Source organism: Heloderma suspectum, chromosome 6, assembly GCF_057233095.1.
Source record: "Heloderma suspectum isolate Gila_16-S chromosome 6, 16-S_ref, whole genome shotgun sequence".
Classification (NCBI taxonomy): domain Eukaryota; kingdom Metazoa; phylum Chordata; class Lepidosauria; order Squamata; family Helodermatidae; genus Heloderma; species Heloderma suspectum.
Genome location: NC_139463.1, coordinates 48893495 through 48917744, shown reverse-complemented (window position 1 = coordinate 48917744; position 24250 = coordinate 48893495). Strand labels below are relative to the sequence as shown.

The 24250-nt window shown below is 47.7% G+C and overlaps 3 protein-coding genes across 4 annotated transcripts in view; 1 reads left to right on the top strand and 2 right to left on the bottom strand.

Moving 5' to 3' along the window:
* The window catches only part of LOC146340798 (uncharacterized), an 815287-nt gene that overhangs the window by 390985 nt on the left and 400052 nt on the right, over positions 1-24250 (top strand). The gene's annotated exons all lie outside the window — the stretch shown is intronic.
* LOC146340800 (tetraspanin-15-like) overlaps positions 1-24250 on the bottom strand; it is a 155047-nt gene that overhangs the window by 54699 nt on the left and 76098 nt on the right. For both annotated transcript variants that reach the window (XM_084807116.1, XM_084807117.1), the window contains one exon: positions 6208-6321. In XM_084807116.1, coding sequence (XP_084663242.1) covers positions 6208-6321 — 114 coding nt within the window. The remainder of the gene's footprint in view (positions 1-6207; positions 6322-24250) is intronic.
* On the bottom strand, positions 17658-19231 carry LOC146340801 (chromobox protein homolog 7-like). Its single transcript, XM_084807034.1, has one exon. The coding sequence runs from the start codon at positions 19229-19231 to the stop codon at positions 18659-18661; it is 573 nt and encodes a 190-aa protein (XP_084663160.1). The 3' UTR covers positions 17658-18658.

The window sequence follows — 24250 nt, the reverse complement described above, 5'->3', positions numbered from 1 at the left end:
CACTTCTCTCAGACACCACAAGTCACTTGCAAGTAATGTAACCCGGTCTTGGATTTCCTGCAGACCATCCCACTGTGATTAGTCACTGCCCTGTCCCTATGTAAACTTCCCCTTTGTGTTTGCTGAGTTTGAATTGGACAAATTCATGGAGGACAATACATGGGAATACAAGATCTTATGGGGAGATCTGTGAGAATACAAGATCTTACAGGAAGGGAGGAGCTGGGAGTGATGAATGCCAGAATCAGACGTCCAGTCAAGAGGGAGGAGCAACTTTGGGAAGTAAGGTGTTCTACAAGGTTGGCCCATCTAAAGAGGTCCTGAGGGAAAGACCCTCCCCAAGGGTGGGACAAGAAAAGCCACTCAATTTGGTATTGCGGGCTGGTGCCAGTTTTGTTGCAACTTTCATAGCAATAGTGCATCCATCAAAGGGTTCTTTGGGTAGTGTAGTATTGTGCAAAGCTAGTTAGAGATCTTAGCTCTAGGCTCCTGGAGGCTGAGGAAGTCTGTAACCTGAAACAGTGTTGGTCTGATTCGCATAATAAAGGCTATTTACTAAGAAATTGAATTCTTTGTTTGACTGCAAACATGACAGGTAGCAGGCTTAAATGCAGCCTTAATTGCTTCCATTTCAAGAAAGTTCTGTTGAGATAGGCAGAGTCCAGCACCTTTGCAGATTTTCGTTCATGAACCTGCCAAAGTTATTCTGATAATTCCATTCTTTCTGTAAATCTCAAGATGCCTGGTCATCAGTCCCAAGGTGATTGGGGAGCCTCTCTTCAAACTACAAGGATATTGCAAAATGTTTTCCCCACTGTCTCTTCGTGGAATCTGAGATCTGAGTGGAATGAGAGACCAGCAGCAGCACCAGCAGCAGCAAGAGTGCAGTTCACCGGCCACGAGGGTGGCCCGGTCCAGCAGCAGTGGCGTGGGCCCACTTGGAAGGAGAACTCCCCCACCCGAACTTTGAAGATGGAGGCTTAGCCCCATCCCATCCCCTTCCATTACACCTCTGCCACACACTCTACTACGCTGTGTTTATAATGCACTTGGATCCTTGGACAAAAGGGTCTCACTGAACTCTGCAGAACAACTATGCCACTGACATGGTGGGCACTGACAATGAGATTCAAAACCTCAGAAATATCTCCCCTTGCAAGCCTTTCACGCATCAGCTTGGCATCCCACAGCACTTTGAACCTTAGAGTAAAACCCGAGGAAATTCAGAAGCAATGGCAGAGTTATGCTGGCTCCCACAGAGAGGTGACAAACAGCACCTTTTGAAATGCTGTATTGTCAAAGTTGTTGCTGTTGCTAACCTCCACATTGGAACTTGTTCTTAAGTACAAGCCCGTGGAGTTTTAGTCTACACTGAAAACACCATAATAGAGGCTCCTGGAGTCACAGCAGTTCACTGATCACTTCAGCTAGGTTGCACTGAATCTCAGATATATGCAGCACCACATCGATTTTAAATTGTGATGTAAGGAAGGTTTACATATTTGGGAGAAAAACATTGATATTTGCAGCCATGTACAAGTGCCCCAAATAAACAAGCAGGATTCCCAACAGGTATCCTGGGTCTACAAAAGGAAAAAGCCAACCGCACAGAATGAAGTACAATGGCCCTGTGTTCTGAGGAACAATCCAGCCCCATATGTTCCTGATGCTCAGCGCTTGGATAAGAAGCAACAGAAAGCTGGTTAGCGCTTCAAGAACAGGATTATGATGCACATGTGAGCTAGGATGTGGACTAACATGCAAACTAACCATCTGGAAAAATCCAACCCTTGCAAAAAATGCAGACCTGCTTTTGGAGGTAAATATCTTAAATTTCTGATGCCACTTTTGGATTAGATGGATTTATAAATGGAAAGAGGGTCTCACCCATTCTAAATCTTGCCTCAATGGAGAGCTTTGCCACTTCTCCCCGACACACCTGTCCAAATCATTTTCCTTTGCTAAAATCTGCAATACTGGAGGGGAGCGGGGCAGAACTTGGATTGAGCCCACAGGTCTGTCCCAATCCAAATCACCCCTGAAGCTGCCATTAGCTGTGGAGGGAAAATATACAGACACAGTGGGTTCAATCCAGGGAGCTTCCAGATGGAGGGCTCTGAGCACTACTGATCGTGCGCAGCTGTTCCATCTTTTCCCCCTTCACAGATTTTTTGAGATTAAGAGAAAAGACAAAAGTGGTGGGAAAACATAGGATGGTTACAAGTTGAAGACGATGACATACAAATTGAAGACCCACTGTAAAAAATTTTAAAGTAACAAAATTAGTTGAACTCAGGTCTCATTCAGTGGTGCAGTGGAGCCAGGGCACACAGGAATATAGGCACTTTTTGATTAGCAGGGACGTTGACAACATCTCCCCCCCACCCCGAATTCGCTGTTCCCTCTGAGCTCAGCTGCAAACCTCACAGTAGCTGGCAGGGTGGTGGTGGTGGAGGGAGGGAATGCATTTCCCCAGGAAAAATATATTGTTCCCTGTTGTAATACAACTTTGGGTGGCTTGATCTGACATGGGCAAGTAAGACCCATTAGCTTTACAAAAAAACCCTCTTCCTGGTGGAAATAAACTGGTAGGTGTGTTGATACTGAGATCAACACAGCTGCTTGCATTTTGGGGCTCTCCTTGGGGGTGTGGCTATGGGGGCTGTTATGATGAGTGCCTGCAGTTCAACATTTACCACTCCACCACTGGACAAGTTAGTCATGGTTTCAATGGGAATTGACAGTTTGGATCCAACCCAATATGGCTAAAACTCTCTTGCATCTTGCCTTGGATGGATTAATTTTCCAGCAGCATCTGCAAGTGCATAATTGGTTTTAATTTTTGTGAACCGCCCAGAGAGCTTCGGCTATTGGGCAGTATAGAAATGAAATAAATAAATACATAAAAATAAATAAATAAGGTTTCCCTTATTTTTCTGGACCAAGACGCTCCTCGCAAAGGGGTTCTCTCCCTCATTTTATCCTTGTTATGCCAACATCAAGCTACCAGAAAAGTCTGCCTAGCACTAGCACTGACAACACACACTGTAAATGCACGATCCAAGTCTCAAAACTTGCAGGGAGGGAATGAAACAAAGAAGAAACATTTCAAGTCTTTATGAGTAACTGAGAAGCAAAAGGCCCAATGTTAGGAATGTGCCTGAGCATTTTGCAGTGTGCCTCCAGGTGAAGTCAGAATTAAGATATATAATCTAGATTTCCCCAAAAGTTTGATTTCAAATTACTTGTAGTCATACTACAAACAGTAGGAAGAATCTCCAGTTTTGACTGGATGTTTCTCAACATTTGAGAAATTGTCTCTTACCAGACTAGAGCCCGTGACTTGTTGCGGCCAAAGAGATTTTGCAATAACTTTCAGATAAATGGTGTGGCTTCTCCATAGTATTCATGTATTGCATTCATAATTATATGTCTGGTTTTATTCCTAAGTATCTGCTAATAAACAGACAATAGAACATTGAGGTCTCCTGCTTTCCGTGGATTATGCAAAAATGTGGTATCTTTTATTATTCATTTATTTATTTAAAATATTTTATCTTCCCTTTCAACAGAGAGTTGTACATTCCTTGTAGGTGGCATCATTCCAGGGTATTTCTTGTGGAGGGACATTATGGTCACCACAAAATCTGGTCACCCCTGCTGGCAGCTGCCATGCTCCCCCTCCCCTCCCTCAAATATCCCTGAACAATGCAGCATCACGGTTGCTAAGGAAAGAGCTCTGCTGCTGCTGCCTGTGGTAGCAGCAGAATAAAATTAAAAACAGGAGAGAAACAGAAGTTGCTCAAAGGGGAGAGAGAGAGAGATCTCGGCACATCCCACCCCTGCAAATCAGAGTAATGGCCAAATTTGCAGCCTGTGAATGGGGCCATGGTATTTGGGGGGCCGTTTGTGTGCTCCCCTATTTCCTTGTTGGATCTGCCCCACCTGTGTGCAGTGGTAAGGAGCTAACTGTGTAGGCTTGCCCTTGAGTGTACCTTATATTCTCATAAACAGCTTCTATTGTCCATATAAACCCAGCCATGTACATCACTTGATTTCTTTACACTGAAATGATGGGTAGCTGAATTGCTGTTTCCATTCAATTGACTTGACTGAAAAGTCGCTTGGTTGTGTTCATATCAAAGGGTTTTTACTGTGATTGACAACACAGGCAAGGTATCAACTGATGCTCCAATCTTGCTCTGTTTGTACTGTATTTTCAGATATTTTCTTTTGATTATTGTATTTTATGCTTTATTATTGTTAATTGACTCAGAAACTTTGGCCAAGAGGTGAGCTATAAATCTTCATGCACGAATGAGTCAACCAACCCTAAGAAATTATTTCAATCTTATAGTGAAAACAACCTTATACGTAGTTAAAAGTAGTATTTTTCCACAGTGAATTGTCACCCTTCTGAGATTGTGAACAGGGAAGTCTTACTTCGTTTATGCATAGTAACATCAGCGGAAACAACTTGTAACTAAAAATTTTGACCTTAACATTTCTGCAGTTCTATGCTGCATGACCTTCCACCCTGAAAACCACATTCCTCCCTGTATTGATTTTTGGCTGAAGATGCTCATTGTGGTTAAGCAAATCCTAATTAAGGAACCAACTAGCAGTGCATTTCTAAAGATGTCTGCTCTCATGTTCAATGGCATTTAGTAAGTATGCTTAGGATCGCAGCTTTCCAATATTTAATTCTTGAACTATGTGAGAAGGACAATGATCAAGACTGTAAAAACAGTGGGCTGGATCCTGCACCACCCATAGTCTGGTAGTTTATGCTTCCACTAAAATCAAACAACATCATATATAAATCAGTCCCATTTATACCAATGTGTGCCAGAAGTGTATAAAATAATGAGTGCATTGCAGAAAGTCACTGGGGAACCATTGCTTACCTTTGCAAGTAATATCTAGGCTAGAGGGCACCAATTAAGATTAATATTCAGCTGGCTAGAAACAAGCAACAGAAAATATCTCTTGACACAAAAGCACACCTCTGAACTCTCTGTGGCCAGAAGTAGTAAGAGTGAAGTTTAAAAAACAAACAACAACTCAACCATGGAAGGTAAAAATACCAATAAATGTTTGATAAGATGCTTGGGACTCTACTAACTCTTAGCTTTCTTCCTTTGGTAGAAACTCTGCAGTGAGTATTTGCTTTCTGAATGTATATCCTGCCTTGTCGTCTAACAATAGTGTGTGTGTGTGTGTGTGTGTGTAAAGCAGTCTAAAAATGACTAAAACAACAAATAAAAATAGCCAAGGATCAAAATTAATTCAGGAGAAAAGACCAAAACCATAAAAAACAATGAAATGCCATCAAACGCATATGTGGATCACATAAAGTTCATATATATATTGGCTTAATGTGCATTATTTTTGTCCCCAAAGGCCAAGAATTTCGGCCCAATTATCTTCATGCTTACATGCTAATTTGAGGGGGATGGGCAGGAATCCACATTCACCAAACACACTAAAGTTGCTCGTCAGAGAGGTTGCTGGTGGCTGCTATGGTGGCCTCTCCCGTCTGACTTCATTGATACGTAGTAATGGTTCACGCTTACTGCTGGGGCAGAGGTTGCCTTCATGAGACTGTGGTCTGCCACTTCACCAAACCACTGAGCCCACAGTGGCAGATAGGTGCAGTTTAAAGGTACAGGTCCCTACTGGCTGTCAGCTAGGGAGAATGCTGCATTTGAACCCAAGATTTCAGCCTGAAGTGAAGCAACGACAGCCCACTGTGGATTATTTAACCCACGGTGAGGCTGTGGTGCATGCGGGGCGCATGCGGCTGCCATTTTGCATATCCAACCCCTGCTCAGGGGTTGTCGTGTTGTGGGGTTATGCAAGGGTTAAACAATCCTAGAACAGGCCAAGAGTTCATAGAATAGTAGGGTTGGAAGGGGCCTACAAGGCCATCGTTCAACCCTCACAACCTACATTCACTGGGTTTGCACGACATAGCCCCCGAGTGGGGGTTGGTTTGTAAAGTGGCGCCCGCAGACGCTGTTGCTCGTTGTGGACGATCTGCACGGTGTTGCGCGAACCAGGTCGCTGAGACACATCAGGAGAAGGAGTGCTTGCTCCCTGTCAACATTTGGCCCAAAGTTACACCAATGCAGAGAGCCGTGGTTTCTGAGGGATGCCCGCATAACAACCTTCTCTTTCTTTTAGAGGCTTCTTCCACCATCTCACCTTCTTGATACAGCAAGTGTAGGGCACTCCACAGGCCAGAGGACCACTGCTGTTGCATGAGTGGTAGGGGTTGACATGCCAGTCTCTGAATTCATCACCTCCACAGCAGGAGAACTGTGTAAAGCAAAGAGAAACACTTGATTCAGAAGATGCAGGTTTGTTTGGCATCTCAAAGGCAAGAGGCTCCAACAAGAAGCTTGGAGTGAAGGGAGGGCTGCTCCTCTAGGACCAGAAACAGCACACCCTGCATACCAGTTGCTGGGGAACAAGAGCGGGGGGTTTTTGCCCCCATGTCTTTCTTGTGGGCTCTGCAGGGGCATCTGGTTGGCCACTGGCTGGCCAACAGGATGCTGGACTAGATGGGCCCCCTTGGGTCTGATCCAGGCTCAGGGCCCTTAATCTGTTCTTATGTCTGTGGTGGCTCATCCCTCAAAGCCAGCAGCACCCTGTCCATGGAGGTGGGCAGCATCTCCTGCTCTAGTTCTGGAGCTGCCTCTTCTAGTGTGGAGAGCAGCAAATGAATGCCCTGGGGATTAGCAGGACTCTCTCCTAGCTACTTCCTCAAGCCTCCAGGATGAGCTAATTCTGCCATTGCCCATTTTATGACCACGCAGACAGTCTGGGAATGAAGCAGGTTTTCTGTCTCTTAGCATGAGTTTGAGAAGGATGATAAGACAACAGATTGCAATGTACTCTGCAAAAACCCAGGCTTGCAAACCAAAAGCAGATTTCAGTATTAGAGTCCAAGGAGTGTTGGTGGCAGACGGCAAAATCCCAGGCAACTCCGGTGGGCTGGTCATGCCTTGTGTGGCAAAGCAGAACACGGAAGTGAGTGACCTTTCTGTTTCCGAACAGAACACTTCCAACCAACCTGCACTTACTCCATCTAATCACATGGCTCCCTTGGGTGCTCCTCAGGTATCAAGGACTAATGAAACAGGATGTTACAAGAGCTGAAATTATTTCCTGCTCAAACACAAAGTGACAGAAATGGAAGTCAATTTGAAACAGAGATACCAAGAGAGAGATCAGAATGTTTTTGGATAGGCCCCTTCTAGGGCCAGAGTAAGGAATGTTGGTGCCTTAGGCACAAAGCCCCAAGTCACCCCCTTTCCCACTAACATGGCACCTGGATGACCTGGGAAATTATTTGAAGCAAGCTTCAACGAAATGTGCAGGAGGCATGCAAGAAAGCTCTTGCACAGCTCCTGTGCATTCAATGGGGCTTGTAGTTCACCAGCCATTTGCTACCAGGTAACTACTGATCCCTAAAAAAGGATGTAAATCTCAGTGGCTGTGTTATGTAGCTGGATCTGCATTCTACGGTCATGTATGTAATGAAACAAAGAATAAAATGCCATGCTTGTTGATCTAATTACAATCTATTTGTAATTAATAGTCACAATAAAGCAGGGTGCAACTCCTGTTTAACACGGCAAGTCTGAATTGAGGGAGGGGGGAGCGCTGGTGCACCTGGAGACATAAGCGAGGTGGGACAGTGTGCATGGCTCATCCCAGCACACACTTTAAGCCTGAACGTGTTCTCTTGACTGCCTAAGCAGGGCTGCAGCTGAACGTGCCTCTGTTGGGTTGCCACTTCACCTCTCATGGCACAACACCTGGAAAAGAGCCCTGCTAGTGCTTAGCAGATCCAGGCAGACTGATACAGCAGCAGGCATTCCAAGACGGAGCTGGGTGCCGAGCCATATAAGCCCCGTGCTCAGTCACCAACAGAACCTCCTCCTTGTTGTGGTTAATTGTAATTATATTATTTTTCCATCTCCTTCTGCCAGAGCTACCAAGCAGTGTACAACAATAAAAAAAAAACACCATAAAAGCAACACCATAAAAACATTAAAAACAGTAAGCCATCATTATAAACAAAACCCAGCACTACTAATGAAACAATTTAAAAGGCCAAGCTAAAGAGATGTGTCTTGACACCTGTTCTAAAAGCAGAGAGAGCGGGGATTGCCAGAGCGATGCAGGAGAAAGCCACTCACGTATTCCGGACAAGGCTTCCACAAGTGGTGGCATCCCCAAAGGGCCTCTCCTGCAGATCTTAGTAGCCCTCAGACAGCCAGGCTCTAAGCTGCTTAAAGGTTAAAACCAACACCTTAACGCTCCAATTGAGCTGAGTAACAGCTAGTCACTACTGCGGAACTTTCGATCCTGGGGCGCTGTGATTTACCAGTTAGCAGCCAGGCAGCCACATTTTGCGCTGATGGGAGCTCCTGGACGCTCTTCAAGGACAGCCCCGCGTTAAGGGGGGGGGGAGCCTCTTTCAGCCCACGAGCCACATTCCCTTCTGGAGAAGCCCTTGGGAGCTGCATCCCAGGGGTGGGCAAAGGGGCTGGAGGCCAAGGGACAGGGCCACAACACTGGCCTATTCCTGCCAGTTGGCAGTTACTAGTTCTGCCAGGCGGGAGCCAGAAGAAGCCCGCCTTGCCTCGGCTCTCCTGAAGTGTTCAGTCCACGGTGTGCTGGGTTTTTGTGGATTACAGGACAGTATGCCGGCAGTCGGTGCTTGCTCCAGGATTTGGGGGGCCTTGAGCAAGGCACCCTCTGTGCTGCCCCTCAGCGAGCCTCCCTCCTCACCACCACCGTCACCAGCTGCTCTCCCCCCGCCCATGGTTCCCATTTGCTTGCTTGGCAGGAGGGAGCCCGGAGGCCACGCGTTTGCTGCTCCTCCCCCTCCCACCACCCTTGTCCGGGCCACAGCGACAGCTGGCAGGGGAACAAGCAGGTGGCAATGGGTGAGGAGAGGAGCCGCTCCAGGGGGCTCTTGTCCCTGGGCCCCTGCAGGGGGGTGGGCCATCTGCAGGTGCCCAACCATGCGTACCGTTGATGCCGGCCCTGTTGAGGGTCTCTCCTCCCCCAATGTTTGTATGACGTGCCTCTTGAATTGGCCTCCTTCTTTCGTTGCACTATCCAAGAACTTTGCAGTGAGGAAGAAGGGGTGCTGCACGGGGTTACAATTTGTACTGTAACCTGCTCTCAACACCCATCACTAGATCCTTGCCAGCTGCAGAAAGGAAAATGTTTGCCTTCTCCTTTCCCGTCTCACTCAACAGCCTGGGAATGAATCCAGGCAGGCTAATGACATGCAAAATAATTATACATACTACATTTATTTTCCAGTTTACAGGGCTGTAATTCATTCTGCTTCATTTGCTTTAAGAATATATTATTTCTGTAGGCAATCAAGAGATTTCAGTACCAGTTACCGAGGCTTGTCCTCCTGTCCAGCATTTGGATATGCCCTCTTCCTCGTGGCTCACCTACCAGGCTGCAGATATCAGCAACTGAGTTAGAATCATAGAATAGTAGGGTTGGAAGGGGCCTACAAGGCCGTCAAGTCCAACCCCTGCTCAATGCAGGAATCCAAGTCAGAGCATCCCTGACAGATGGCTGTCCAGCCTCGTCTTGAATGCCTCCAGCTTGGGGGAGCCCACTGCCTCCCTAGGTAATTGGTTCCATTGTCTTATTGCTCTAACAGTCAGGAAGTTTTTCCTGATGTTCAGCTGGAATCTGGCTTCCTGTAACTTGAGCCCATTATTCCGTGTCCTGCACTCTGGGAGGATCGAGAAGAGATCCTAGCCGTCCTCTCTATGACAACCTTTCAAGTCCTTGAAGAGCACTAACCTATCTCCCCTCAGTCTTCTCTTCTCAAGGCTAAACATGCCCAGTTCTTTCAGTCTCTCCTCATAGGGCTTTGTTTCCAGTCCCCTGATCATTTTTCTTGCCCTCCTCTGAACCCTCTCCAGTTTGTCTGCATCCTTCTTAAAGTGCGGTGCCCAGAACTGGACACAGTACTCCAGATGAGGCCTAACCCATGCAGAGTAGAGGGGAACTAGTACTTCCTGGGATTTGGAAGCGATGCTTCTATTAATGCAGCCCCAAATAGCATTTGCCTTTTTTGCAGCCACATCACATTGTTGGCTCATATTCAGCTTGTGATCGACAACAATTCCAAGATCCTTCTCGCTTGTAGTGTTGTTGAGCCACGTATCCCCCATCTTGTAAGTGTACATTTGGTTTCTTTTTCCTAGGTGCAGAACTTGGCATTTATACCTATTAAATGTCATTCTGTTGTTTTCTGCCCAGTGCTCCAGCCTATCAAGATCACTCTGAATTTCAGCTTCATGGGAGTCCAACTTCATGGGAGTCCTATACCACTTTTAATGTAAGTCTTTTATCATATCCCTCATTAAATCAAAGAGGTTACGGTAGGATACACATTAGACAAATGAGGAGACTAAGGCTCAGGGATGTTGGCTGGTCCAAGACTACTCACCGTTGTTTGAAGCTGGACATGAACTGGAATCCACAACTTTCAAATGCAGCTTCATAGACCTTTGCCCAACTGTGCGATTCTGGGAGAGTATTTCTGAATTAACTCAGTTAGAAGGTCCTGCTCTAGTTAACTAATGCAAGGTAACCACTTCAATTCAATTGTGTTCCCACCTTAATAAATGTGAGGGGTGCCAACGGGGCTGGCAACGGGGCTGGCAAGCATAGTTGGGCACCTGGCAACAACCCACATCCCAGCATGGGCGCACTGACAACAGCCCCTTGGACCTGCTCATCCTCTTCAACACTGCAGCCTGCTCATTCTCCTGCCTCTTATTTTGGCCCAGACAATGGTAGTGGTGGGAAGCAGCAGCAGCAAATGCCGTGGCCTCCTGGCTCCCTGCCTGTCAAGCAAGCCAGTGGTAGCCGTGATGAGCAAGAGGATGAGGAGCAACAGCAGCTGGTGAAAACAGACTCGCGAGGGAGCACGGGGTGCCAGACAGGAAGATACTCAGACATGAAGGATCTTTAAAAAAAATGTAGGGAATGGTGCTGGCCTGTCCCAACAACAGCTTTCCCCTAATTTCCATCCACACAAAAGTATCCATCAATGGAAGGCAGCCACTCTGCAATCACAATGCTTGCTTTAGGGCCAACATAGACTTATATCGTACCCGTGTCAGCCTGCCCACATGCAGAGGTCATCAACAGAGGCCCTTCTCACATGGCCGCTGCCAAGGGTGGTTAAGCTGGTGAGCCCAAGGGAGACAGCCTTCTTAATGATGGGGGTTTGTTCAGCCCCTTCTTTGAAGGTGCTCAGGAAAGCTCCAAAGACCCACCTTCCTTCACTGGGCTTCCTGCAAGCCCGGGTTGCTGGGTTTTATTGCTTTGTTTTTATTGACCTTAATTGATTCCCTCTGTTTTTATGGATTCTTATTGAATATTTTTTTATGGATTTTTATTGCACCTACTGTGTGTCGCTTTTGTCTTGTGTATGTTGCTTCGAAAGGGTTCCACCCTTAAGGTGGCCTAGAAATAACGTTAGATACAGAGATATCAAAGAGAGGCTCAAAGTGCTGTGAACGTGCATGGAGCTAAGTTTTTAATTGTCCGTGTGATTGTAGCATTTGCCTGAGACGGAAAGAGGGCAGTTTGCTTTGCAAGAGGCAGCCTCCGAAGAGGACAGGCTGGCCAGCCAGCTGCCTCCTCACAGAGTCCCTCATGTACTCTGCCCAGGCTATCCGATCTGCAGCAAATGGAGGAGCGCCACCCATCTCGGGGATGCAGCCTCAAGGTGCTCCATTATCTGAAAGGAGCCAGGGGCCTCAGGAACAGAGGAGCCAGCCCAACTCCTCTGTTGGTGGTGTTCACTGCTATGCCACGGTCCCACATATATTAAAAAGTGATCTCAAGTTGAGATGGCGGAGAATTCTGCTGCGAACCCAAATGAGGCCGGATTCTTTTGAATCCAGCCTCCGGAATCTGCGGCGGAACAGATCACTTACCTCCGCCTCCCGAGGATTCCCTCCGGAATGGCACGCCGGCTCCAGACCGCTAGCGATACGATAATGGCAGCCGCCATTACCGTATCACCAGCGATATGGAGCCGGTGTGCGGCTCCGCAGAATCCTCCTGATGCGGAGCTGCTCCGGAGGATTCTGAGGGGGACAGGACGGCTTGCCTCCCCCCCCCCGGGTGGATTCCCCCACGGACCAGGAGGTAGGGAATCCGCCCATTCTCAATGCATATTCACAGCACTTTGTATTCATGTCTGCCGTGGGCCTTGAAATGTACTTTTCCTCACCTTAACAGGCTGACAAAACTCAGCATAAGTCCAGAGATTTCACACCCTGGGTCACTACATTCAAATGATGAACTTATAAAACTGAAACAGGTAGATTAAGGTGTATACATGCTAATGCTTGCTATTTTCAAAGCCTACATGAACACACAACCACTGGTCTCAAAACAAAAGTGAAGTAAAGCCCGAAGTCATTTAAATTTCCCCCTCCCTCTTTTTGCAAAGGTGGAACGCAAAAATAAAAAACCTCTTACTCTTACTGTTTCTACCATGCACCTGAAATTAGAAAGGTCTATCACTTAACACACACCTGCAGATACAAAGAGTACTCTTATGGGCTCATTTTTAAAACGATGCCAAATAAAAATGTTTCACTGCTTGTTTATTCTATACTGGCAACTACAAGAGCAGACATTTCTAATGTCTCACCCTTCCCCCAGACATGAAGAACACCTGACGAAGAGCTGAATATTAATTATATCCAACTGGCACAGACAGAAACATTGTATTTCCCACTTACTGATTTTACTGTATCCAGATGCACGGCCTCATTTCAGGAGAGAGAATAAGCCCAACCAGTAATCACCACCTCCACCGCCACCACACGCACCATTTTCATGCAATACTGCTGAACTAGCAGTGGTCTGCTTTGTGCTTCGCAGACTCTAGCACAACAATTTCATGCAGAGGATCGTTTACTGGAATATCAGAAATAAAGGGAAATGGTAATACAATTTTAAAATGTTAAAGAGATGGAACAGAAGTGAGCTGGCAGAGTGCTACAGGAGTGTGTTTTAGCCAACAACCTTGCAAAGCGAAAACAGGCTTGCTTTCACAAAAAGTCACATTTCCAATATTCTCACAGCCAGTACCAGGAGACCATTTTGGTTCATGATGGTGTCAGCAAAGCAGAACTGTAAAATAATAAAGCTCTATCAATTGAGCAATGGCATCAATCTCTCTCGGCTATAGTTTTAGCCAAGAAATTTACGAATCGAATAAGAATGATCAGAAGTCAACAGGATTTGGATTCCTTCACTGGCACATGGATATGCTTTTTTGATTTTATCCAAAACAAAGGCACTGAGAGGCAACCTCCAACTATACAAGGATCACTTTGGCAAGGAGCATTCAGGGCATTGTTGTTGTTGTTGTTGTTGTTCAGTCGTTCAGTCATGTCCGACTCTTCGTGAACCCATGGACCATAGCACGCCAGGCCTTCCTGTCCTCCGCTCTCTCCCGGAGCGTGCTTAAGTCCATATTCATTGCATTGGTGATGCTATCTAGCCATCTCATCCTCTGCCGTCCCCTTCTCCTTTTTCCTTCAGTCTTTCCCAGCATCAGGGTCTTTTCCAGAGAGTTTTCTCTTCGCATTAGGTGGCCAAAATATTTGAGCTTCAGCTTCAATATCTGTCCTTCCAATGAGCACTCAGGGTTGATTTCCTTTAGGATTGACTGATTTGACCTCCTTGCAGTCCAGGGGACTCGTGAGAGTCTTCTCCGCACCACAGTTCAAAAGCATCAATTCTTCAGCGCTCAGCCTTCCTTATAGTGCAGCTCTCACAGCCATACATTACTACTGGGAAAACCATAGCTTTGATTATGCGGACCTTTGTCGGCAAGGTGACGTCTCTGCTTCTGACTATGCTGTCTAGGTTTGCCATAGCTTTCCTCCCAAGGAGCAAGCGTCTTTTAATTTCATGGCTACAGTCACCGTCTGCAGTGATCTTGGAGCCCAAGAAAGTAAAATCTGTCACTGCTTCCATTTCTTCCCCTTCCATATGCCAGGAAGTGATGGGGCAAGATGCCATGATCTTCGTTTTTTTAATGTTGAGTTTCAAACCAGCTTTTGCACTCTCCTCTTTCACCCTCAACAAGAGGCTCTTTCGATCCTCTTTGTTTTCTGCCATTAGGGTGGTATCATCTGCATATCGGAGGTTGTTGATCATTCTCCCAGCAATCTTAATTCTGACCTCTGATTCATCCAACCCGGCATTTCTCATGATGTACTCTGCATATAAGTTGAATAAGCAGTGTGACAATATGCAGCCTTGTCGTACTCCTTTCCCAATTTTGAACCACTCGGTTGTTCCATGATATACTTAATAAGGACATTTATGAATTATTACATGACTAATAAATTCTTCATTATCTACTCTGTTTTGTTTTGTTCTTGTAACATTTTTTAAATAGAAAATCTTAATATTTTTTTAAAGGACTAGCAAGAACCTTTTTTTTTTTAAATGAACCTTCAGGTTTGGGAGTAGTAGTAGTAGTAGTTCTAAAAAGCTTGGGTCCAAATAGCCCCTTGCCAATGACCTACCATTATTACCCCTCACTGTACCACATACTCTTCAGCTGGTTGGTGGCCCCCAACCATCTGAAGTGGCTGTTTGCAGTGAGAAGGAAGTGGGAAAGCCTCATGGTGAGCTTTTTTACACGAGGCTGTAATCAGCTGTTAATCCACTCTATCTACTTTTGGTTTCGTCGCAGAACTGAGATCCAAGCACTACACGAAGAGTGACTTCTTTCCTGCTTTTCCGCTATATATCCTCTAGGTGGCACTGTGGTGTAGTGGAATAGCGCAAATACACCAGTACAAAAATTGGGGGGAGGAGTTTCACTTCTACAGTTAAATACCACACTTTCTTGTTCTAAAAAAACTCACAGAACGTCCTGTTTAAGACCAGAAGAAAAATGGGAGGATCACAACTTTGTCTAAAGAACCTGTAAACAACCATGAGTAGGGAACGATGAGTGCACGATAAATGCCTCGTGTAGAAAAGTCCTGTATGGGTGGAATATTACACACAGTTCTTTGGATCCAAACCTTGATATTTAATTCATGATTAGAGAACTGGAAAACATCAGTAGAAGTTCCAGCTCTGAGATACATATAGTATAAAACAACTGTTAGTGAGACAAGTATGAATCTTTTTATAATCAAAATTTATTTAAAATCACCAAGAAAAAATAAGCCAATTTAAATGATTTAAGACTCAGTTTCCTATTTGTACTGAGACATATGTCCTAAAGAAGAAGTTCATACCTACAGCATGATTTAACTAACACATACTGATTTACAACTAAAGATTGTTTGCGTTAGCTAGGAGGACATACTTTTCTATACACATTGTTTATTTTATTAAGCACATTTCTTCACTGTGTATCAGTTAGGTATATACCCCCTCCTCTCCCAAGGTAGCTCCTCTCCCAAGGTAGATAAACACAACAGAATATATGACAAATACAGCAAGTAAATGGAGCATTATTATACTAAGTTACTGCTTTTACAAAACACAGTTTCACATTGCTGTCTTGTGCTGTATTTCCAGAAGGTTTTTAATGCATTGCCTTTTTGTGAGCACCCGCAGAATTACACCTGTTCCCTCCCACATACTTTCACACAAAATACTTCCCAAACTATTTGCCCAATTTATTGATTCTTGACTTGCTGGAAAAAGAAAGCTGTGACAGACATTCTATATATTACTTCCACAGGGGTCATAAGTAACTAGTAAATCTTATAATAATGTCAGAAAAAAAATGGTTGTGACCAAATTCTTCAGGGTTTTCCTCCTTTTCTCAGGCAAAAAATAATTTAAATCATGAATCATAAGAGCATGTTTTGCAACTTAACTTAAATACCTTTCCGATGAGAGCTTACACAATAAAAGTGCTGTTATAGATACTGGGTACTTCCAGAGTAACAGCTCCTAGCACTACCAATCAAAGGAAATTGAGCAGGTATTTCATCTTTCCCTCCTTAATGCATTTTATGTGGCAAGAAAAAAGGATGGAAGAAGCACTGGGAAAACATGGGAGGGTTACAAATGGAAAATGACAACGTCTGGACAATGTTCGTAAAATTCCATGGGTGAGACAGGGTGACTACAAAATAATAGCCTCAGCTGGAAGTTCCCACCAAGATAATGAGGTTTCTTCTTCTTGGAATGATGGCCATCTTGATGAGGTTATCACAACTACAAGGCACAATTATTATTTATGCTGATAACCTTTTTGTGGTTTATGTCAAAACTCCAGTCATCTATTCCAGCTTTGATGAAACCGATTAATACTTTTGGTGATCTGTCTTGTTATTCAGTTAATTGGTCAAAGTCTGAATTGATGCCGATTGGAGATAATACATCTTCTAGTGTGTTGGCTAGTGGGCAATTTCGATGGTGCCCAGATTTTATTACCTATTTGGGAATACTTATTCCCAGAGATATATCCCAGTTGATTAAACTGAATTTGAATAAGTTGATTCATGAGACTGCATGAGATATAGATAGATGAGCATTGTTAAAGCTGAGTTTGTGGGGTAAAGTTAACACATTAAAGATAAATATCATACCTCAGATTGTTTATGTTATACGTGGGATTCCTCTACCTATACCTAACAAATATTTCTAAATACTCAATGCTTTGTTTTGTAAATTGGGGGGGGGGGAGGGTCCTCTCCACCACAAATATCACTGAAATGGATGCAACTTCCAATTTTAAAAGGTGGGATTGGCTTTCTGGACCTTGCTTTATGCCATCGGGCCTATTTGTTGACCTAGAGTTAACAAGGGAATGCAACGGAAATCAGCTATCACAATAAATGAATAAAGCACATATTATGATCTAACTTTCCCCCCTCCCGCAAGACACCCTTCTGGTTTAGGTATATCCTACCACGTGCTCAATTCACAAAAACTCACAAAAGCCAGCGGACATCCATGCACTTATGTAGGGATGAACTGAAACTGTTGCACCCGATGCAGTACCGCATCACGAGTTCCCTTTCGGGGATGTGATTTGACCCCTCAAATGTTTCAGGGAGCAACATACCTGGATTAACGATAGGGCTAAGGGGTTTGTAGCCCTCAGCCCAAGATCTCAGGGGTCCCACTAGCTAGTCCAGAGTCCCAGCTTGCAAATAAAAAAGAGCGTCTCTAGCAGTTGTAGAACCCGAGATATGAGGCAGAACATTCAGGCACATCCTAATTATTTTGTGGAAAATGGAAAACTGTTTTGTCCAATCATTTTGTGAGAAATGAGCCTGCTACCACCTTTCAGTATGTTTAGCCAATGAGTGAAGTCACAGCTATGACCAGTATTTGGCCATAGAGATAAGTACAGAGTGAAGACCTGTCTGCAGAAGGATCTCCTGGTTCATTTAGAGCCCCCACCCACCCACCTTTTTGTCTACCTTCATGAATAGTGATGACCACAGAAGATCAAGATTTCCCAAGAGCTACAACACCCTTTGTTGTTTTTGCTGTTAACAGTTTCTTTGAGTTGATTTTCAGGCAGAAGATGGAGGCACAAGGGTGGGGCAAATGAAAAGCAAGGGGATGTTTTTCAAATCTTCAATGTTTAATATGAGTTAAAAGAGTTGGCGCCAGGCTCCAGGCTCCCTCCCCAGGGCCTCTATGAGATACATTTCCACGTGTGGTTCTGGATGCATCTTGTCTCTCCTGCACATGCATGTAACCGAGCGCACAGTCCTGCAGGGCACAGGTGGCCACTTTATTATGAACGTTGCGTACAACAATTATATTTTTCTAGTATATTTACTTACTTACTTACTTACAATATTTATATACCGCTCCACATCAGAAGATTTCGGAGCAGTGAACAACATGATAAAAGAATAAAACAGCAGGTTAAAAGAGTTAAAACATTTGTTAAAAAGACAAACCCCAGCAAAGTGGAATTTAACAAACCACAGCTGGTCATGCAAGGAAGGCCTCTTGGAATGACATCTTCAGGAGGCGCCAGAAGGAACACAATGTTGGTGCCTGCCTGACCTCTAAAGGCAGGGAATTCCACAGGAAGGGGGCCACCACACTGAAGGCTCTTTTCCTGGTGGACTCCAGCCAGGCCATGGATCCATGTGGAACCACCAGGAACGTGCCCTCTGATGACCTCAGTGAGCGGGCAGGTTGGTAAGGAAGGAGGCGCTCTCTCAGGTATCCCGGTCCCAAGTTGTTTAGGGCTTTGTTCACTAGTACTAATACCTTAAACCTGGCCCGGTGTCAAGGGCTCCTTGGAGGCCTCTCTCAGTCTAATCCAGTAGCCAAGTCCAGACACAGACAAAGGGGTTCTTTTCAAAGCTTTATTCCTCTTTTACAACTTAACAACTCTACCATTAGCAACTAGATATGAGCAGCAGAGGACCTATGCCCTAAGTTGGAACAGTTGGTCCCCGTTTGAAAGGGAATCACTGGCAGACCCTGAACTTAAGGGCTAGGGAGAGTCCCTCCCCTTTTCCCTTGGATCCTCTGGGCGCAGCCGTTGTTTGCGCGCCAACCGGGCACTACGCCTCCTCTCTGCGCCCTCCATTTGGCGCCGCTCTCTGCGTCGGTGTCACGCGTCCATCAAGTCTGCTTCCCGCGCTCTGTCACTCCCAAGACTGCTATCTAAACTAGGAATGCCGGTGGGAGGAATCTCCGTCAGCTGTTGGCCCTGGGAAAGAGGAGCGTGCTCCTCTTCCTCAGAATCAGAACTACTCTGGGATTCTATGGGCTCAGTGTCCACCCTGACATCATCCCCGCTCCCATGAGGCCCCCCCTTGTGCTCCTCCCCTGGGGCCCCAGGTTTGTGGGGGTACAGCTGGTGGAAGCGCCTGAGCAGCAACAGAGCATGCACATTTTCCGCGGGTTCCCAGGATCGCTCATCAGGCCCGTACCCCTTCCAGTCCACCAGATATTGCAAGCAGCCGTGAGAAAGGCGGGAGTCCAGAATCTCTGCGACCTCAAACTCCTCCTCCCCCTCCACCAGCACTGGCAGCGGGGGGGAGCCGACTGAGCGATGAGGGTCACTAGAAACCAGGGGGGACAGCAAGGACCGATGAAAAACAGGATGGATCTTCATGGAGGGGGGGACAGCCAGGCAAAAAGGAACAGGGTTAATCTGGGCCGTAATCTGGAAAGGCCCCATGCGGCGAGGCGTGAGCTTCCTTGCGGGCAAGTGAGAGGGGAGGTATTGGGTGGACAACCAAACCCAGTCCCCCGGTTGCAGAGACGGACCTGGCTGGCACTGCTGGTCTGCAGAGGCCTTGTAGGCTGTCTTGGCTTGCTCGAGGGAGTCCCGTAAGAGGTGGTGTACCGCTCGCAACTCCTCTAAAAAGTCCTGGGCTGCTGGCACCAAAGAGGGAGCTAGGGTGGATGGGAAGGCCTTGGGGTGGTAACCAAAATTGGCAAAAAATGGAGTTTGGCGGGTGGAAGCATGGCAGGCATTGTTATAAGCAAATTCTGCGAGAGGCAGCAAGGAAAACCAGTCATCCTGCTGGTAATTGACATAACAGCGCAGATATTGCTCCAGAGTCGCATTGGTGCGCTCGGTCTGACCGTCCGTCTGTGGATGGTGGGCGGAGGAAAGACGGAGCGTCACATGGAGCAACACAAGTCGCTCCCTCCAGAAATGGGCAGTGAATTGGGCCCCCCTATCCGAAATGAGACCCTCAGGCCATCCATGGAGGCAGAAAACATGTGCCACGAACAGCTCTGCCATCTCCCTGGCTGTGGGCAACCCAGAGCAGGGGATGAAATGGGCCATCTTAGAAAACAAATCCACCACCACCAGAACAGCAGTCTTACCGTGTGAGTGAGGCAAGTCAGTGATGAAGTCAAGGGAGAGCAGTTTCCAAGGACCTGAGGGGGTAGACAGGGGGTGAAGCAAGCCTGTGGGCTTGCCTGAGGGGGCCTTCGCCCGCTGGCAGGTTGGGCAGGAGGCGACATAGGACTTGACGTCCTGACACACACGAGGCCACCAAAAATCCCTCGTCACTCCATGCAGGGTCTTGGCGAGGCCAAAATGCCCAGCTGTGGGGGAGTCGTGGCACTGATGGAGGACCTTCTCGCGGAGGGGTCTAGAAGGCACATAGACCCGGCCGGAATGGTAAAGCAGGCCACCTCGCAAAGAGAAGGGGGTAGAGTGGGGGGGGCAGAGGCTAGCCCCAATTCCTCCACCTTTGTGCAAACAAAAGCATCCTGAGCCTGTGCAGAGAGAAGGAGCTCTTCCCAAGAATGAGGCACTGCAGCTGCCGCCAGGGCTTGTGGGGGAAGAATCAGAGGGGGGGAATTTTCCTCACTCCCTGGCTGGAGGTCAGGCTTACGAGAAAGAGCATCCGCTTGTAGGTTGTCTGAGGCTTTCACATGGCAAATCTTAAGGTGGAACCGAGAAAAAAAAAGCGACCACCTAATCTGCCGCTGGTTTAAGGCACGGGCTGTCTGAAGATGTTCGAGGTTGCGATGGTCGGTTCTAACTTCGACTGGGTGCTGCGCCCCCTCCAGGAGATGACACCAGGTCTCCAAAGTGGACTTGATGGCCAACAGTTCCTTCTCCCAGAAGGTATAATTCCTCTCAGACGTGGTCAGCTTCCTGGAGTGGTAGGCGCAGGGTTGCAGCCCGCCGCCCGCCTGATCTGGCTGAAAGAGCACCGCCCCCACCGCGAAGTCAGAGGCATTGGTCTGTACTACAAAAGGCTTCCTCGGGTCGGGATGTAACAGGATCGGCTCAGAACTGAAAAGCCTCTTAAGTTCCTCGAAAGCCTGTTGGGCAGATGCCGTCCAATGAAAAGGAGATTTCTTGCCCTTAAGGAGGTCTGTGATAGAAGAAGTCAGCCGAGCAAAACTGGGCAGGAACTTTCTGTAAAAATTAGCAAAGCCCAGAAAACGTTGCAAGTCCTTCTTGGTGGATGGAGCCTGCCAGGAGAGGACCTTTGCAGGATCCATCCTGATACCGTCAGGTGAAATAATGTAGCCAAGAAAGTCCAAAGAGGTTAGGTTAAACGCACGTTTCTCCAGCTTGGCATAAAGATGGTTCTCGCAGAGGCACTGGAGGACGGTGGAGACATGAAGCTGATGGGCGTGGGTGTCCTCAGAAAATATAAGTAAATCATCGAGATAAACAATGAGGAAAGTGTCCAAATAGTCCCAGAAGATGGCATTCATAAAATGCGAAAAAGTGGGAGGGGTGCAGGCGAGCCCAAAAGGCATTACTAGGTATTCATACGCTCCGTACCGGGTCCCGAAACAGGTCTTCCACTCATCCCCCTCCCGGATGCGAATGAGATTGTATGCGCTACGCAGGTTCAACTTTGTGAAAATCTTGGCTCGCCCCAGGCGCTCCAGCTTCTCAGGTATGAGGGGGAGGGGGAACTTGTCAGGGATGGAGACCGAATTTAGATTTCTGAAATCGTGCACCGGGCGGAGCTCTCCAGATCGTTTGGCCACAAAGAAGGTAGGAGCACAGGCGGGGGAGGAGGAGGGAGGAATGAAGCCACGTTTGAGATTTGTGTCCAAAAACTCCCGCAGAGCTCGAAGTTCCGGCTCCGACATCGAATACAGCCAGCCAGCGGGGATGGTCGCCCCTGGAATGAGGTTAATGGCACAGTCAAAAGGGCGGTGGGGGGGAAGCCGGTCAGCCTCCTTCTTGTCAAACACATCCCAAAAAGCTGCATACTTCTCTGGGAGGATGACGGTAGCTGAAGGACTGCCAGAAGCAGACAAGGAGGGGGAGGAAAGGGTTAAGGCCTGGGCCGGGAGTGGCGCCTCCTCAGGGAGGCAATGCTCCCGGCAGTAGGGAGATGCAAACCCCACTTGCTGAAGCCCCCAAGAAATCTGAGGGTTGTGCTTAGGGATGTACGAAAGTCACTTACCTTTTCGCAGCTTGCCTTCGTGGTGGGGGGGAGGCGCTTCGCTTTCCCCCCCGAAGTTCATGCTAAGGGGGGGAGGCTTCCAGCCTTGCCCGGCCGAAATTCAGGCCGGGGAGAAGCGCCCCGTCTCCCCGGCCACGAAACAAAAAGTAAAAAAAAAAAAAGACTCCGTGATAGGCCATGTGACAATTTACGTAGCCTATCACGGCTGACTTTGGAAATCTAGCTGTGATAGGCTACGTAAATCATTACGTAGCCTATGCACGGGTGTGTTGTTTTTTTTTACTTTAGGTTTTTTTTTTTGCAATGGCGGCGGCGGCAGCGGGTCGGGAGACCGGCCGCCGCCCCCGCCCGCGACGAACCGCCACTGAACCACCGCTGGGACCTGCCGCCAGGAGGAACATTCGCCAAAGCTAAGTCCCGTCCTGGGGGGGGTGGGGGGCGGAGAATTTCACCGCCGATTTCGGGCAGCCGAATGCGTTGGCGCTCGGCCCCCCGAAGATTTGGGGAGAAATTCTCCGCCATCCCTAGTTGTGCTTAGAGAGCCAGGAAACACCCAGCACGACTGGGTATTGGGGAACCTTGGCCAAGTGAAATTGAATCTGCTCAACGTTGGACTGGGTGTGCAGAGTGAGTGGAACTGTAATACGGGTCACCGCGCCCGAAGAGAGAGGACGCCCATCAATGGTCTCCACTGCCAAGGGGTTAGGAAGGGGCAGGGTAGGAATCTTGTGGAAGAGGGTGAAGGTCTTATCCATGAAACTAGTCGTAGCCCCCGAGTCCAATAAAGCTAGGGCCTCCACCCCACCCCACTGGGAGGAGTGGAGGTGAACATGCAACAGCAGATGGGAGGGTGGGGGGGTTGGGAAAGGCACCCACCTGGTGGGGAACTGACCCCCACACCGGAGGCCCCCAACAAGCTTGGGGGGCAGTCTAGTCAGGCCTGGGGACGAGGAGGAGGAGGAGGGGGAAGGAGAGGAGGAGGAGGCAGTGGAGCTGTGGATTTAACTTGGCAGGTCTTGGTGAAATGCCCCAGCTTTCCACATCGAAAACATCGGCGCTCAGCACGCCGGCGCTCAAGTTCCTCTGGCGGCAGTGAGGCTTGGGTAGCTCCCAGCTGCATCGGGGTCTCCTCCACCCCCAGCGCCGGAGCGGGGGGGTGGGGGAGGAGGCAGGAAATGGGGAATGGGAGGGAAATCCCGTCCCCTGGCGCCCCGCCGGGTCTGCCGGCGTCCCTCCAGCCAACTATCTATCTGAAGACAGGTCTGGATGAGCTCCTCCAAAGTAGGCGGGCTGGGCGTGCGCGCCAACTCATCTAAGATCTCGTCGTTCAAACCATCCAAAAACTGAGCCACTAGCGCGGCATCATTCCACTGTAAATCCTGCATCAGCAAGTGAAAGGTTGTCGCGTAGCTGGAAACTGAGTCCTTGCCCTGCCGGAGGCGGCGAATCTCCCGAGAAGTCGTCTGCGTGCGCAGGGGGTCGCCGAAAAAACGGGCCATGGCTGTCATGAAACCTTGATAGTCCCCGAGCAGGGGGTCATTAGCGAGCAGGAGCCCCGAAGCCCATCTAGCTGCCATGCCTGACAGTAGGTTAATGATCAAACCCACATGAACCTGTTCCGTCTGGAAATCCTCAGGCCTAAGACGCATGTACAGCTCTGATTGGGCCCTGAAAATCTGAAAAAGTCCTTTCTCATCAGAAAACTTCTCTGGCAAGGCTACCGGGCACTTACGATGGGGGGGAATCGGAGGTGGATGGTGTTGAACCGCAGCCTGTAGATTCTGCACGGCAGCCGTCAGTTGAGACATCTGATCACGGAGCATCTGGTTCTCTTGTGCCAGAGCTTGCACCGCTGGGTTCCCGGCACCCTCCATAAGGCAAAAGGAGAAGAGAGAGAGGAGAGAAAAAAAAAAGAGGAACGGGGACCAAGCTGTCAAGGGCTCTTTGGAGGCCTCTCTCAGTCTAATCCAGTAGCCAAGTCCAGACACAGACAAAGGGATTCTTTTCAAAGCTTTATTCCTCTTTTACAACTTAACAACTCTACCATTAGCAACTAGATATGACCAGCAGAGTACCTAAGCCCTAAGTTGGAACAGTTGGTCCCCGTTTGAAAGGGAATTACTGGCAGACCCTGAACTTAAGGACTAGGGAGAGTCCCTCCCCTTTTCCCTTGGATCCTCTGAGCGCAGCCGTTGTTTGCGCGCCAACCGGGCACTACGCCTCCTTTCTGCGCCTTCCATTTGGCGCCGCTCTCTGCGTCGGCGTCGCGCGTCCATCAAGTCTGCTTTCCACGCTCT